The 16,101-nt window shown below is 39.6% G+C and overlaps 2 protein-coding genes across 2 annotated transcripts in view; one reads left to right on the top strand and one right to left on the bottom strand.

Annotated features, from left to right (window-relative positions):
* Nucleotides 1-8,604, bottom strand: part of poc1a (POC1 centriolar protein A) — a 33,557-nt gene extending 24,953 nt beyond the window's left edge. The window contains exons 1-7 of the mRNA XM_020096898.2: nucleotides 8,417-8,604; nucleotides 5,084-5,168; nucleotides 4,814-4,985; nucleotides 4,426-4,605; nucleotides 4,107-4,214; nucleotides 3,472-3,587; nucleotides 891-1,024 (exon numbers count right to left, since the gene is read on the bottom strand). Coding sequence (XP_019952457.2) covers nucleotides 891-1,024; nucleotides 3,472-3,587; nucleotides 4,107-4,214; nucleotides 4,426-4,605; nucleotides 4,814-4,985; nucleotides 5,084-5,168; nucleotides 8,417-8,422 — 801 coding nt within the window. The 5' untranslated portion in view covers nucleotides 8,423-8,604. The remainder of the gene's footprint in view (nucleotides 1-890; nucleotides 1,025-3,471; nucleotides 3,588-4,106; nucleotides 4,215-4,425; nucleotides 4,606-4,813; nucleotides 4,986-5,083; nucleotides 5,169-8,416) is intronic.
* b9d2 (B9 domain containing 2) lies at nucleotides 6,127-6,967 on the top strand. The gene has a single exon (XM_020096899.2). It carries the CDS (start codon nucleotides 6,284-6,286, stop codon nucleotides 6,809-6,811), a length of 528 nt encoding a protein of 175 aa, XP_019952458.1. The 5' UTR covers nucleotides 6,127-6,283; the 3' UTR covers nucleotides 6,812-6,967.
* Nucleotides 8,605-16,101: the final 7,497 nt, after the last annotated feature.

The following is a 16,101-nucleotide window of genomic DNA, read 5'->3' as shown; positions in this document are numbered from 1 at the left end:
ACAGATTGGCGGAGTCACCACTTGGCCAAAAACAGAAACGGAGACACGATGCAGGAGATGGCAAATTTGGAAGTGTGAAGAAAGAAGGGGAAAAGAGCTTCTTTTTTTTTTTATCTGACAAAGAGTCTTGGCAAATGGAGAGAAACACAGGTGACACAGACAAATAAAAAAAAAAGACTGAACAACAATGAGAGACAGGCGACATGTAGAGAGGGATAGATAAACAGACGGACCACATGTGGTACTGGCAAGCTACCAGTTTCCAAAACTAGCCAACGAGCCAGTTCATCAGCTGTTCAAACAAACTGGCACCGTCAGTGAGCCGTCCAGACAATTACTCCAAGGGGGCCAAACATTAACATCAGATGTAGGCGAAAGCGAGGATGTACTGTAGGTGCAAATATACGACGATGAAGAGGAAAATCAAGGTGGCAACAATAAAACATCCCCAGAAAACACGAGGACAGAAAGGGAGGTATGTTAAAAGCCTGGGACAGAAACAGAGAGGAGGATGAAGAGAAGGAGGAGGAGGAGGAGAAGATCCAGAAGAACAGAGGCACAAACAGTGCTGCTTCCTTCCAACAACCCTGAGATGAGTCATCATGAGTGGGCCGCCCGCTCGCCTGGCAAGTACTAAAATACACCTCTTACAAAAAAGGCATCATATGCACACAGTCACACACAAACTTCAGGGACTCAAACATGCACAAAGGAGATGTCAAACACACTCATAACACACAAAACTGTCTACACACGAAAACAGAAATACACAGGAACAGAAGGAGAGAACAGACTTCAGACATGAACTATCATGATCACGACTGGGTCATCAGCAGTTGATCCTGTAGGATAACAACAGTCTTCACATGTGTGTCTGTGTATGTATCTACCTGGTGTCCGTGCAGTGTGTACAGCAGCTTGCCCTCTACAAGGTCCAGTATCTTCATGGTGGAATCGTTGGATGCAGTGATGAGGAAATTACCACTTGAGTGGAAAGACAAGCTGTTCATCACACCACTGTGCACTGGAAAAACACACACACACAATCTATATGATATATATATAAAACCACATCAGACTCACATTTTGAGAAAGAAACCTAGTCCTAGAATTTTAAACATCATTATTAATGACAATTGTTGCTGAATCATGGTCAGTTATATTTACTTGCGCTACTTTAAAAAAAAGTTTTCATTAATAATTGATTAATAACAAATATTAGTCTCAATTTACAGTCTTCAGTTTTTTAGTCCAGCAACACTCCAAAACATTTAGTAACATGGAATAATCAAATGTTTGGTATTTAAAAAAAGTTAGAATACATCAAAGTACTTAATCAATTTTTCATTGCAGCTCTAATCATTACAGATTATAATTACAGGGAGTATTATATCATGTAATCACTAATGAGGATCTGATGACTGGTCTGTTTTATTTTGCTCCCATTGTAAAGCACTCTGTAATGTGGATTTCGAAATGTGCAGTATCAAAAAGGTTATTATTGTTATTGTTGTTATTATCATCCCATAAATATCCTTTAAAATATTATGATATATAATATAGTGTTGGTCATATTCAACCTTAAGCTACTTAATTAATTCTCACAGAGTACTTTGCTTCTGTTTCATGCTTTTTTCCAGGAAATCTGAGGACCAAGTCATATCCAGCCCTTCAGGCACTGAGAGGTAAATGCTTTGCTCAAGGACACAAAAGCAGCCAAGGCCAGATGCTTGCTAACATGGCTGCCCTGATCCCAGTGCTGCACATTCCGCAGCCCCAGTTGCTGTGTAACAAGAGAATGATTTATCATTAAGTTTACATTAGCACAAATTACAACAGCTATAGTAGCCTGTTGAAAGTGAGGAAAACTTCCCCAGACTTGAGGTTGTTCGAACATGTGGTGAACGACCTCTTGAAGGAGACAAAATAAATACATTCAACAAGCGACACGGTCCCTCTGCTGGCTGCAACGTGCCACGACAAAAAAAACCATCCTGGTTCCTCTAGTTGCAAGAAAAGGCTTAAAAGGCTGAAAAGTCTATGATATGACTAATTCTGTGGTGCCTTCACTTAATCTTACACTTACATTAGATATAATCTGTTTTATAATTTTTGCTTTTTATTGTTTTTACTGTTTTTTTTAATTTTCTTTCCATTTTATGCTTCTTTCATTTCTGTAGTACACACTGAATAACCTCTGTGTATGATTTCACTACAAAAATAAATTTTCCTTGCAAAGTCAACTAACCCAAACCAGATGGAGGACAAAGAGGACTGAACACCACACAGACTATTTGTACATGACTCCTGAAAGAGGCCGTATTTCCAAGGCTTTTCCAATCAGGAGGTTTTAACCTTACATTATACACATTCATTTGCCATTACCACTATGAGTTATAATTCCCATGGGTATCCAACAGTAACCACACCACATCTAATCCACAGTTTAACACTTGAGGCTGGTTAAACAGATAATTAAGTACAGCATGTGAAGTGCAGCTCGGTGCAGGGGAGAGCAGAGGAAAAGCTCTTAACATCATGCTCCATCTCCTCAGACAGATGTGATTACGCATTATTAGATCTCGCTGCTTAAATCCATTTAAAAGAGCTGATTAGAACAATCAGGCCGGGCAGCAGGTTAGAAAAGGCATCAACATTTACCTCATTGAATATGCAGGACAAAATGAATTGATTGATTGATCGATTACCACTTTTAGTCGTGAGCTTTAATCTTTATTTTATCTTGCTGTTATTTCAGTTATTCATTTGCACATAAGCTTTTCCAGTGGGGTTGGGAAAAGGAGACACCATCAAAGAGACATCTCCCTTCTTTACAGTGATAGTGATCCAGCAAATAATAGCAATCTGAAATAGGCACGTGTGGTTTCACTGATGTATTGAGTATAAGGCAACAGAGTTAAATAAACTTGAGGTTGATGTGGTTTTTCATTGATCTATCTAATCCATCTAAAAAGTTTTAAAAATCTCTTGGTCTGTCTGTAGCTCGCATATCTCGAGAACAGTTCATCTTATCAGTTTCTCACCTGACATGTGTTTTGTTAAAGGTCAAAGAAAGTGCAGTGTGGAATTTGGTGCAATTTGGACAGGCACCATTGATTCTCCAGTGCAGGCCCTGTGTACTGAATGAAGCTTCACCAAACTGAATACACAGGTGAGCAGCTCTTTGTGCGGCAGAGGTATCAGGGTTCTCTGAAGTGAATCCAGCAGTCGGTCTTTATTTGTCACGGCTCAGTTACTGCAGTTTCAGAAAGAAAGCTGCAAGCAGCATAACCACAGCCCATTCCAAACAGACAGGTTTAAAAAAAGGGCACTAGCTAAAACAAATAATAACTTCAAATCAAAACTACAAAAATGCTTTGATTGGATGCTAATTGTGGTTTTGCTGTAGCAAAGGACTCCACTATATAAACTACATACTACCTAGATATGTTTTTTCTTCATTGTCTTTACCTTGGTAGTGTTGTAGCATCTTATGGGATCTGATGTCCCACACCTTAACAGAGTTGTCAGTACTGGCAGCAGCAACGCAAGTTCCACCGGGATGGAAGTCCACATGGTTTGCATAACTTGAGGAAGAAAACACAAGATATAATGTAGTGAGGCATTTGGTCAAACTTTTACAGATCTAACATTAATCATTCCAGAAGGTTCATTCAACTAACGTAAACCATCTGTTCTGAAATGTTGATGGAAAACACCAGCAGAGGACATTTTGACTGGCAATATTTTTTAACCCAATCTAATTAAAACCAATACCAACAGAAATATGTTGTGAGTGATTCTGAGTATTTAATGAGGACGTTTGATCATGAGTCAACTCTGGTCCTTGTTTTTGCTAAAAAATGCAAGTCAATTTAAAATTACATTCCTGGTTGCAACTAAAAAAGCAAATACTATGAAATCATCTAACATGATGGACTCCCTAACCATCCACCACATCAAACATAGATGATCTACAGTACATAATATATTCCTATACATCCTGTTCATTTATAAACACAGAATATAAGGTCTCCTTGGTCTCTTTCGTTAGGGCATCTCTTTCACCCACACAGATACACATCAGCCTGGTCTTAAGTGCTCACCCGGCATGTTCATAGAAAGAATGAATACACTCTCTGCTGTTCTTGTCCCACAACTTAATAGTCTTGTCATCGCTGGATGACACAATCAAACGATCATCTGGAGAAAACCTGCAAGAAATACATTTTAGAAATCAAAAACTCACTTTCAGCTAAGTGTCCAGCTACAATTGTAGTAATTACATGTAGGCCTATTAACTTAAGATTTAAAACAATTCAGACATGTATAGAATCTTAATATATGTAAACTAAAGTCGAATTATCTGGAGCAGCAGTTGATGGCTAATTGTGAAAACAGTGTGTATGTGTGTTTGTATCCTACTTGGCACAGCGGACCCAGTTGATGTGCTGGTTGAGAGAAAACAGGAACTTTTGCCTGTGGACCGTCCACACTTTAATAGTCTTGTCGTCAGAGGCTGTCACCAAAGTCTGTCCATCACCAGAGAAGTTAACGCTGCGCACAGTAGCTGTGTGAGCCCTGAAAGCTGTCGACTCAGCTTTCCTGTGCACAAACACCAAAACAACATTAAAGTTTAAGACAACAATAAAAAGCAGTGAGTGTTCTGCAACGCGAGCCTTCCTCTGTGCTGGTAGAAGCAAGAGGGGAACTGTAATTTTGCAAGACCATCTCATTTTGTTGCTTTTATGAGTTAGAGGAATTGTCATTCGTGGCAGTTTTCTAACAGAAAAAGTTCAAAATAAAAACTTACCTGCTGGGCACCCAAAGACGTACGGTCTTGTCTCTGGAGGCGGACGCTACAAGGTGGCCAGAGGGAGAAAACTGAACAGAAGTCACAGCATCTTTGTGTCCATCAAAGCGATACGCTCGCATCTGAGGCTTCATGTTCCAGATCATCACACAGGAGTCCATGGAGCCTGTGGCTGTTGGAGCAGGAGGCACAGGTGAGGGAGCAGAACACAGTGTGTGACCAGAGAAAGCACTGAAGAAAATAAAACAAGAAGACGGAGGTAACAGTTACCAATCTGTTTCATGTTGCAGCTGAAGTCCACACTTGTCACATTGTCCCTGTGACCCTTGAAATGTCTCTCGAGTGTCGGATCCGACTATGTGGGAAAAGAGAGACAAAGAGACTGCAGTCGTGAGATATTAAAGCCAGACAGAGAAAGAAAGCTTTGTTCCAACTAAGTACTGACTTAAAGAGAGAGGTGGTGCTTCAAGCCTGTTTCAATAAAGGCCTTTTACATTTTTCAGACCACGTTGAGGGCCTGGACCTGGATTCTTCATGCCCTTATGTTTGGACATAAGTTTTCCTCTAATGTTTGTTGTTTAAAAAACTGACTTAGAAGGTTGAACAAACTTTTGCATGTGAAACAATCCATGTTTACATGTTTTAAAGTAATCTGGGCAGCTGTGGCTGAGGGGCTTGAGCAGTTGTCCTCCAACCAGAAGGTCAGCAGCTTGAATCCCAGCCTTTGTCAGATGCACTAATTGTAATTGTGAGTCACTTTGGATAAAAGCATCAGCTAAATGTAATGTAAGTTTGTAAAATAAAAAAGGACCAGTGCATAATTTTTCTTAGAAATGAGGAACATTTATAATTCATTTAAACTTTTGCATTCAAATGTATTGGCCATTTTCTGCTGCAGAGCATTGGTTGAAGCTGGGAAGCCGCGGGGGGGGCGCTGTTTCGCAGTGTATTTGTTCTTATGCTCTATTAAAGGCTGTTTAAACGAAACCAACAACCTGGCTCTAATTTTCTACTGAAGCCAAAGTCAGTGTTTGATTATAAAGAAATAACATATTGTGATGTGTCGTTTTGTCTCCAGACCACGTGATGTTTTAGAAACGGTGCATAACAAGGACAACATATATAGAGATCAATGTGCCCTGCCAAATGCCTGTCAGGCACAATACAAAAAAAATATAAAAATTTCAACTGCTCCAAACGAATACCAACATCCAAATATACTATGTTTGTGACTTTATATGGCACAAATTTGGCTTCGTGTCTTTTATACCCTACTTCAGACTACCTGCAGTGAAAACAGCCTGACAGGAAGTGTTGCCTGACAGACCAAACTGAGGGTACAAGGATATCAGAGTTGCCAAGGAGACGCGAGCTGTGTTGCTAGCAGGCTGCTAATCTCAGTTAGCTGTTAAAGCCGGGACAAGAGGCTCTCTGTCGCCGCATGTTTTTGTGCGAAGGGACGCTTGTGACATGGCGGAGCTGCATGTTATCGGCCAGATCGTGGGGGCAAGTGGTTTCCCACAGAACAGCCTGTTTTGCAAATGGGGAGTTCACACGGGAGGAGCATGGCGGCTTCTGTCCGGGCTGAAGGAGGGTCAGACCCAGGTGGATGTCCCCCAAACCGGAGACATGGCGTACTGGAGCCACCCGATCGATCTGCACTACGCGACCAAGGGAATCCAAGGCTGGCCGAAGGTTCATCTCCAGGTGTGGCACCAGGACTCGTTCGGACGCTGCCAGTTGTTCGGGTACGGGTACTGCCACGTCCCGTCCAGCCCCGGACACCACCGGGTCAGCTGTGTGACCTGGAGGCCGCTCGGCTCCTGGCAGGAGCAGGTCGCACAAATGTTCGTGGGCGGAGGAGCCCAGCTCCGCAGTCCGGAGCTCGTGTACAGCGGAGCGGATAGATACAGACTGCACACCGAAGCCATGGGGACCGTGGAGCTGGAGCTCGGAGTCATCATGAGACACTTTGACAAATATGGCGTCGAGAGTTAATGCAGTGAAATGAAAGGGACCCTCGGAGAGTTGTTATGAACTGAGTTGTGAAGGGAGAGGGCCATGTTGTTTATATCAGAGTTTTGTACTGTTTTCTAAAATGCTTTTGTGTTTTTATATTCCAAAACATTAAATACAACTATTGTAAACCACCAACTTGATTCCACGTTCATATCATTTCAGTCCATTACCTAAAAATAACTATCACACCACTAGATGACCAGAATGAAGTGCAATGATCAATCATTCCACAGAAAATAAAAGCAATTATACTGATGATTGAATTCTGATCTAAATGCATTTCTAAAATGAAATTGATCAAGTATTTAATGTTTTTATGTTCTTAGAAATGAGAAGTAAATGCTTTTTATAACACATCACATTTAACTTTACACATTTGGATTCTGTGGGAAATTAATCATTATTTGTGAGCATTACAAAACAATTGATCAATATAAAAAAAACGTTTTGATCGTAAATTACACTTGGACCTTAACAAACTGAAGCAAACATACGTTATGGAGACAACTGATTAAAACCTGGTAACAATCTGATCTAAGCTGATTACAGTGTTGATTAATTTGCACAAAGATAATCTTCATGGACAACAGGATTTCTGCTGCAGTTAGCTGGTTCTTTAAAGTTGTTTCCTACAGTTTGTTAAACACAATCTTATGTCTTTCCCTTTTTTTCAGATTGTATTTATCTGTATCTACTTTTGCACTGACAACTTGGCAGTAGCAGGTGTATGTGCTTCCAAGGGCTGGAAACGCTCCATCAGTAAAAAATGACTTAACTGATCAGCATACATGACGTGTGAGACTTTTCTCAAAAGCACAATTTATGAAATAACGTTTGAACATACAACCTGTGTGAAATTCACAACTACACAAGCAGTGTTTTATTAAATGCGTCAACTGCAGTGAATGTGCAGCTGAAAAGTAGAAATTCACTTGTGACACAGTAGACAAGGTTTTTCATGAAACAAAGGACTGATTTCTGTGACAGTTCTGTTGCTCAGCACCTGCACATGGTTTTGTTCAGTTCGTCTATGATTCATGTGGAGCACTTATGGAAACTGTATGAAAACTTATAACATGATTATTAATATGCAATCAACTCCATAGACACATCATCAACAACAACCTCATTTCTAACAAACATTGCACCCAAGAGTGATTAAAGGTCCATTTATAATGTACCTAATAGAAAGGCTCCTAATATGTGATGCTTTTCATCTGAACAGGATTTGTATTTGCAGTAGAGGTTGATTCAAACTGTTTCGGTTGTTTTTGTTTTGAATGGCAAGTTCTGAATTTCACAGCTGGACTCTATTTGTGTTTTTGTTGTTCAACAGAAAAGAAACTGCAGCTCCGGGAAAAAGATAAATAATTGTAATTTCTATAATTGCTATAATATAATAGAATGATCATATATGATATAATCAGTCTATTAGTGAATAACCGAGGCTAGCACTCAGGAAGATCATGCTGAACAGGAAGCTCACATATGTATATTAACTCTCAGTGATTTTAACTCTTCATTAGAACTGAAGTAGTGAAACTACCGGTCACAAACCAGCTTCAGCTCCGTGGACACACTCACCGTCATGTTTCCTGCAGACAGACCCGGAGAGGCAGCCTCTTGTTGTTTCCTCCGATCGTCACAACCGAAATTTAACGGCGTCCTACTTCGTTAACGCTAAAGAACGAGAGCAGCGCTAATGTAAGCTAACTGCAAACAGCTAACAGCTAGCCGCCGACAACACAGTTCAGTTTACGCGCCGCGATCACGCGCTGAGCAGCTGACAGACTTCTTAAAGGGGACGCTGCACCTTTAGCGTCCCCGACGACAGAAACAACGCATGTCAACTGTGTACACGCGTGGTGGCACGAAGATGCTCCACGGCCATTAAAGAGATGATCGAATCAGTCGATCGATCTAGATAATCGATTAAAGTTCCTCGTGCAGGCCATTTTTTCAAAGTGCAGTGACAAACTCTCACCGCCAGATGTCAGGAGTGCACTGACGTCAGGCTCTTGGTTGGGAAAGTTCCAGTAACATCATGTCAAACTGACAGTGACCTTTCCTTTGTACTGTTTGCTTTGATTCTAGTATTGCACAACTGATATGTTTATCTGGATCAAAGTACTCGTGTGGTTTTTCTACTTTGCTTTAACTTTAACATCTTGTCCAGGGGCCGAGGGTTTGACCTTCACCGCCCCTGTTTGGATATGGCGCAGTGCGTGTTGTAGCAACTGGTCTCCGGTAGAAATTAACAGGGGCAACGTGAGAATGCTTGCTACTTGCCCCCGAAGGCCGAAAGAAGGCAAAACCAGAGACAACGTACAAAAGTAGGGAATTGACAGGGAAGTGTTCAGTATTCCTCTGGCGAGACTCCCTGATCCTCTGTGGGCGCCCACTGGGTCCCATATTTGGCCCTAAAGGAGACATATAACAGTGCCCTATAATGGATACGGCCCTGGTGTGATAAGATATGATGATGATGCATTAGTATTTTCTCCACAGTCCCTATAAGTTCATCCTCTGCTGAAAGATTACATTCCAGCAATTCAGCATTCATATAGAATACATACATAGAAAGGTAAGACACAAAAATTTTTAGCAGCTGAGCCCCAATGAAATCCCTATCCCTCACACTCTTTGTGCATTGGTATAGTTTTCTATGCTTGAAAACCTCCCACACCAGAATTGCTGTGAGGTTGCATGGTTAATACATATACTTTGGAAATCACACCCTACATACAGTCGGCGTCAACATCAGTTAGTTGGATTTCTCATTCCATGCTGATATTTTGCTCTCATTGTTAACTTTGAATTTAAAAATAATTTATTATTACTTTACAGGAGTTACACAATGTTTTCACAAGTTAACTAGCTGCATGTCCAATGTCAACCCCTTTCTTTAACTAAATCCCCTGTGGGCCTTTTCCATTGTGAGAATGTTATGTCACATATCCAGCAGTTCACCCACCACAAATACGTCAACCTCCTTCGCTCGTATTTGTGTATTATGACAGACTGTGGGCTAACAGGTTGTTTTCATGTTATCTTCACACTAACCCATATCTGATTTTAGGATAGATTTACAGAAACAAGCTGCATCTGCTATCAATCTAAAAAACTCATTCTACGTTCTAACATATTTCCTTCAGAGTACGTCAGGCATTCAGCAATTTATGTTAACCAAACCTAACGGACTTGTTCTGATCTAATGAGTCGTACAACTTTTTGTTCACATAATTTTCTCTGAATCATAAGTACTTCCTTACCCTAATCTCCATTGAAAATATTCCCTGTTTGTTGAAGGTGTTTATTCAAATTCAACCCAACTGTCAGACATTTTAAAACATATAATCACAACCGGTTTTGGCTTTAATCAATACAATTGCCTGGAAGAAAAACTATTATAATAATTAAAAGAAAAGTTATAACAGCCTCACACAGATAATTGAAATGGACAGTGGACGCTTTACACTCTGCCTGAGCCATGTCTTTACGTTCTGTTGTTTCATCGTTACAGTCATAGTTAAGCAGTATAAATACTTTTGATACACTACAGTAGAAAACAACATTGTGCAATACAACGCTGTTATACACAGTTGTTATACCGTACCTGGTGGTACCTGGTCTCGTGAGATTTGCAGAACGTGATTTGAATATCAGGCTGTTGTTTTTGTTATCATCACTTTCATGTCAATAAACATGAAGTGAAACTTTCAAAATGATTCGAGTCAATAAATCAACACCTGTTATATGAAAATATTTTTTATTGATGACTATAAATAATTAATTTCCAGTAGATGATGAATGGAATGAGGAAGAGCAGGAGGAGGGAGGAAGAGCAGATAAAGTAACTGGAATCTTGTCAGCCACAATTTAATCATTCACATTCTGCGAACACACCCAGATCTCAGCTTTGCTCCATATTATGATGTAGAGTAAAGCTAAATGAATTCAGGTCAAAATATTTTTATGAAACACAAAGTTGTCAGAAATTAACACCAATGGAGTCCAGTATCAACTATGATGGGTCCTCATTCCCCCATCTCGTGGACTTGTCTTGTAGCAGGACCCTGTGTCAACATCTTGTTTTAAATGGCCAGAGTGTAGGATATAGGCTACAAACCTAAAATAATTTAATCAATACATGCTCCCTCAAGGTTTTCTACCATTGATGATATACAACTGTACGTCTCGATAACCTTAGACAACATTAGACAAGCAATTGATCTTGAAAAAAAATGAAATTCTGATAGCATGGCCAAACGTAGTAAGGCAGGAGATTGTACACGTTATCATTTTTCTCTCTTGAGCACAGACTCTCACCCAATGTTGCCTGGGATCATCAGTCCCTGGTGTTATTTTGCTACAGAAGACAAAATGACATTAAAATAGAAGCTGCGACTGAGGAAATGTTATTAACTGGTAGTTCTTCAAACAGCAACTCATCTCACTCCGTAATAATTAGTGTGAAACCTTGTTTGTCAGATGAGTGTCTGCTGATGACAGCATGTTGGGGATGAGGTGTGTTGGATTCTAACAAAACAAATTGTGACTCACACCCATGGTGGCTTCTTGTGGAAAAGTACAGATCTGCCATGTTTGACAGCTGCTTTGTCTCTAACAATAGATTTGGATAATGAATAAGTTACGTGAGAGAAACATTCCACAACATCCGTCTTCCTCGTTTGCTCAAAGGCACGCTGTCAGCTGCTTTAGAGCCTGACAAACGCAAAGAGGGTATTTCACTCCATTGTTCCACATGTTAAATCATGAGTGTCAGTCTAAAGGCACAACAATGTGATCTATTTTAGCTTCATTTTTCAGATACAAAAGTAAAACAACTCAAGAATGAGGAAATGTCAACACTCACAGACGCACTAAACTGCTCCTGACCTGCACTGTCACAACACGGTTTTCTTCAGTAGTTGTGCACAAAAGGAAATAACTTGAAAATACAATATATAATGTGGGTATTCCCTACAGACACACAGCACACCTGCTCAGTGTATGACCTTCTATAACTGTGGTTGCAGTGTCAAAAACACAGTTTGCATTGTCTAAGTTAGGAAATAATGTTTTCTTTTTCTTTTTCCGGGCTCATGAAATTCAAACCGAGCTTTTTGTTTGAAGGATGTGTGACTCCAACAAGCAATAAGGTGAACAATTGTAACATTTTTGAAATTCAAGAAAACTAGGAAGAAAAGGAGCCTCACTTTTGTTACCAGTGTTAAGTGATAATTACACAGGATCATCCCCTCTTCCATGAAACTTGGTGGATGAATGCAGTATGAGTCGGGGACGTCATGGATCTTGATGAAGAAAATCGGGCATGTTTAGGGGACTGATATTTACGATATTTATGTGTGTAGATCCAAATAAAAATCTGGAACTAGTGAATTTTAATGTGCTTTTGATCCTGTTTTAGTGATTCTGCTTTATGAAAGTAAGGAGAAAAGAAATCTATGACAAACAACCACAAAATAGGATTTATCTTTGTCTCTAAAACACATCAGCTGCAGCAGAGTCACACTGAATCATTTCTGAACTTTGAAGCACAGTTATATTAAGTTAGCATAATTAGCTTCTTAACATAATTGAAAAATGATAATGTTAAATTTACAGAACTGAATTATGATTTGTTCTTTGAAGGTACATTTTGCAGTTTCTCATTTCCCACACTGAGAGCTGATGAAAGAAGAAAATACTGGCAGTGGGAACGTTAAACGTGACAATTAAAGTGCAGCATGAGGGCGTCACCACCTTACCAGGCAGGCATAGTTTCATGTCTGTTTTCCAGGAAGGGTGTCTTCTTATCTTTGTTAAGACTTCTGTGAAGGAATGGCGGAAGAACAGTTGGATACATGGAAAACAAAGCAGTAAAATAAAGTCAGTCAATGATCCAACACACTCATCTGTGGCCTTGTTTGTTATAGTAGCAAAGGTTCAGCGTCTCTTGCCAGATACCCTTTCATCTGAAACAAGTTGGAACACGGAGAAGCAGTCATGAGAACAAAGTCATGACAGTGTTATCACAGGACCAACACAGACCACACTGCCCCTAAAAGGGCATTTTGTGAAATCAAACTCCTCTTGTTTAGCTGTAGTGGCATTACTTGCGTGACAGATTTGTTCAATTAACTGATTTTTATCAGCAGGGCAATAATAAAACACAGGAAGACCGGTATGTTGCTTGGCCTGACTTTATCCAAGCTTCGGCTACTGGAGTCACGCACATGCAAGTACACTGTACTCCTGCTCTTTATGTCACTGAGAACACACAATAGAATACACAACTTGTGTTTGTGTTTGTTTTACCACTTTACTGTGTGTAATAGGAGAAATGTCTTGACTCTGACATTTCTCTTAAATTTTCAAGGTTTAAGATTTTAAAGCGTAAAATGTCAAATTCCATAATTACTATTACTTACTTATTATTAGTTCCAAAACTTTTTATGTGCATGAGTAAATACTATTGCCTTTTGTTAACCAAAATACAATGAACTGGAATTGAACACCAGAAGTCTGCAGAGGAAGGTGTGGACTAAATACTGACAAGTTACCAGCACTGTGGAGGTGTGGCCTTTACCAGAGTTATATTACTTTTACACATCCTTGTTCCTGATGTGAAACAAGTCTGACTCGGGTTCACCAGGGTCAGACTTGTTTAACCAAACAGGAAGTATATCAAAATACTACAACAACAACTACTACCATTATGATTAATAACACGAAATGACTAACATACAATTTCACTTTTACAAAACTCAAGGGTAAACTTTTAATAAAAGGTTTTCCTACCTGCAATGACCACTAATGCTACGATAATAATGACAGATTGCTTAGTACTGGAAAATATTCAAGTTTTTCGAGTTTTTCTTTTTCTCAGGTTCGCTCTGTTTTGCCCTCATCTGTAACATGACCTTGTGTGTCTGTAGAGGTGTTTCTAAACCAGGACAGTGGACGTGAAAGGCCACAGAGGGAGAGGAATGTCCAGCTGGTGATTCTGGACACTGGCCATCTATGTCCATATCTGTGAGCGAGGAATGAGGCCAGCTTCAATCTCAAACCCCTATATCTCATGCTCTGTGACAGATTATCAACAGTTCTGGGGAGTTCTGATATTTTTTTATAATAATCTTTAATAAGTTGACATGCAAGAACTTTTGATTTGTATACTAGACATAGACATATATTATAATCAACATATGATCCAACATGTTCAGAGTTTGCCAACTTGAATGCCTGCTTAGCCCCAACAGTCAATTCCACATTAAAACTATCATGTTAATTTGGACATTGCTCCAAGAAACCACATTTACATCTGCTATATTTGGATTTTTATTTGGATCTGCACTTAATTTGACAGTCCCACAGTTGATCAGTCCCCTAAATGTGTCTGATTTTCAAAATAAAAAAACAATGTCCCATGTAGAAAAATTCTAATCTGAATCCATGCCAAATTGTTATGGATTATTTTCTGACCCATACGGGTCTTCCACAGAAAATCTCAATTTTCCTGTACTATGTACTGAATTATATAGTTCTCTCTCATTTAAACTGGAGGAAGGACGTTGTCAACTGACCAGAAGATCTCCTGCTCCTCCAGTCTGCATTCTGAAGTGTCCTTGGACAAGATACTATATCCCAAATATATGCCCCTGACTGTTGTGCTTACAGTGTATAGATGGTGTGCTGCATACAGAAGTGCTGTGTGAATGTGTGCATGAATGTGACTTGTACTGTAAAACTATTTGATATACATAAACACAGTCCAATTTACATTTCATTTTAATTGAGGACCTGTCAGTTGAAGCATATAATTCTTCTTTGAATTAATGATCCAGTTGTCAGTAAACTTTGGAAAAGGCCTCACTTAATAAGTGAAACAGATAATTCTCATTCATTCCTCAATCAATGCACTCAGGGTGGGGTTCATTGAGCAGCCAGAATTCCGAGTTTCATTCCTCTGGGGTCTCATGCTAAAGAGGAGACCTCTGCCGCCATAAACAAAAAGACCTGCAGTAAATAAACAAAGCTTATCATTGTAGCTGTGTGTTGCACACATACAGTCCATGGCTGCACCCAGTAAATACTACATGTGGCACGCACTTGGTATCAGTTGTTTGACGAGTAAGCAATGATGAAACAAGGCTATAAAATAAGAATGTCTGATGTGGCTGTAACTTGCTTTTATCATCTAGTGCATCAAACTTTCTGGTTTCCTTAACAGGAAGTCTTGATTACAGCTCTCCTGGGGTTTTTTCATTCTTTGCAGCAGTGTTTCAAAAAACAATTGTGCAACCGTCAGTGCAATAACCGCTTGTCCTTGTTGGTCAATGTCAACACATTTGCACTACAAGGACGAATTATTGAGTGTTTTTAGTTTTACTCTGGGCTTCCATGTCATTTCCTTACACTGAAGTCTAATTTGTATGTATTTTGTTGATTATTTGATAATCAGCCAATTTGCATAAATAAGCATTTAATGGCCTACATCAGTGTATATAACTCATTGTGTGTGTCACCACAATGCACCTATTCATGGCTGATCAGAGTTCAGATTTGAATATAATTGGAGTTTGTGCTGTATACAGGCACTGTTTGGTCTGATAATGATCTTCTATAGCTCATAAACTGTATAGCACATTATTTTTGAACTCATACACAGTTGGTCACTGTGCAAAAGTGAGCATGTTAAGATTCGAATGGTTTCTGTGCTGTATGTACGTGGTGCATTACAAACACAATCAGACTCCCTGGGCCTCCATAGAAAAACATTATTTCCACAACTTTTGTCCCAAGTCTTCGTGTATCCTTCTGGTACATTTTCTAATATGCACATGACTGCACGCATTAGGTGCAGACACATGCCCTCCTCACCTTCCAAACTAATCAGTGACATGGTAGCTTTCCAGGAGGCCTCAAGGACCTGCAGTTATCTGGACCCTGACAGCTGCACTGAGGCAGATAAAGAGAGATGAGGTCAGTGCCATAGACAACTGAAGCACGAGACCGGATAGAATTACCACTCCTATTCAAATAAGACCTAGAGCATATAACCAGCAGTATATTAATTCATCAGTCATATCCATTTAAATAAAGCCATGGAGGTACTTTATTAAATCATTGAAATATGTTGTTTACCCTCTGCATCACTGTCTTTTTGGATTTGATGTTATTATGTATTGTCTGTTTGCAGCTATTTTTAAGCTATCAAATGTAGAGCTGAGGTTACTGACCTCAATAAAGTATAACACCTCCGC

The sequence above is a fragment of the Paralichthys olivaceus genome, chromosome 2, assembly GCF_024713975.1.
Source record: "Paralichthys olivaceus isolate ysfri-2021 chromosome 2, ASM2471397v2, whole genome shotgun sequence".
In the NCBI taxonomy this organism is placed as follows: domain Eukaryota; kingdom Metazoa; phylum Chordata; class Actinopteri; order Pleuronectiformes; family Paralichthyidae; genus Paralichthys; species Paralichthys olivaceus.
Note: the sequence above shows the minus strand (reverse complement) of the source record. Positions and strands in the feature narration are given on the sequence as shown.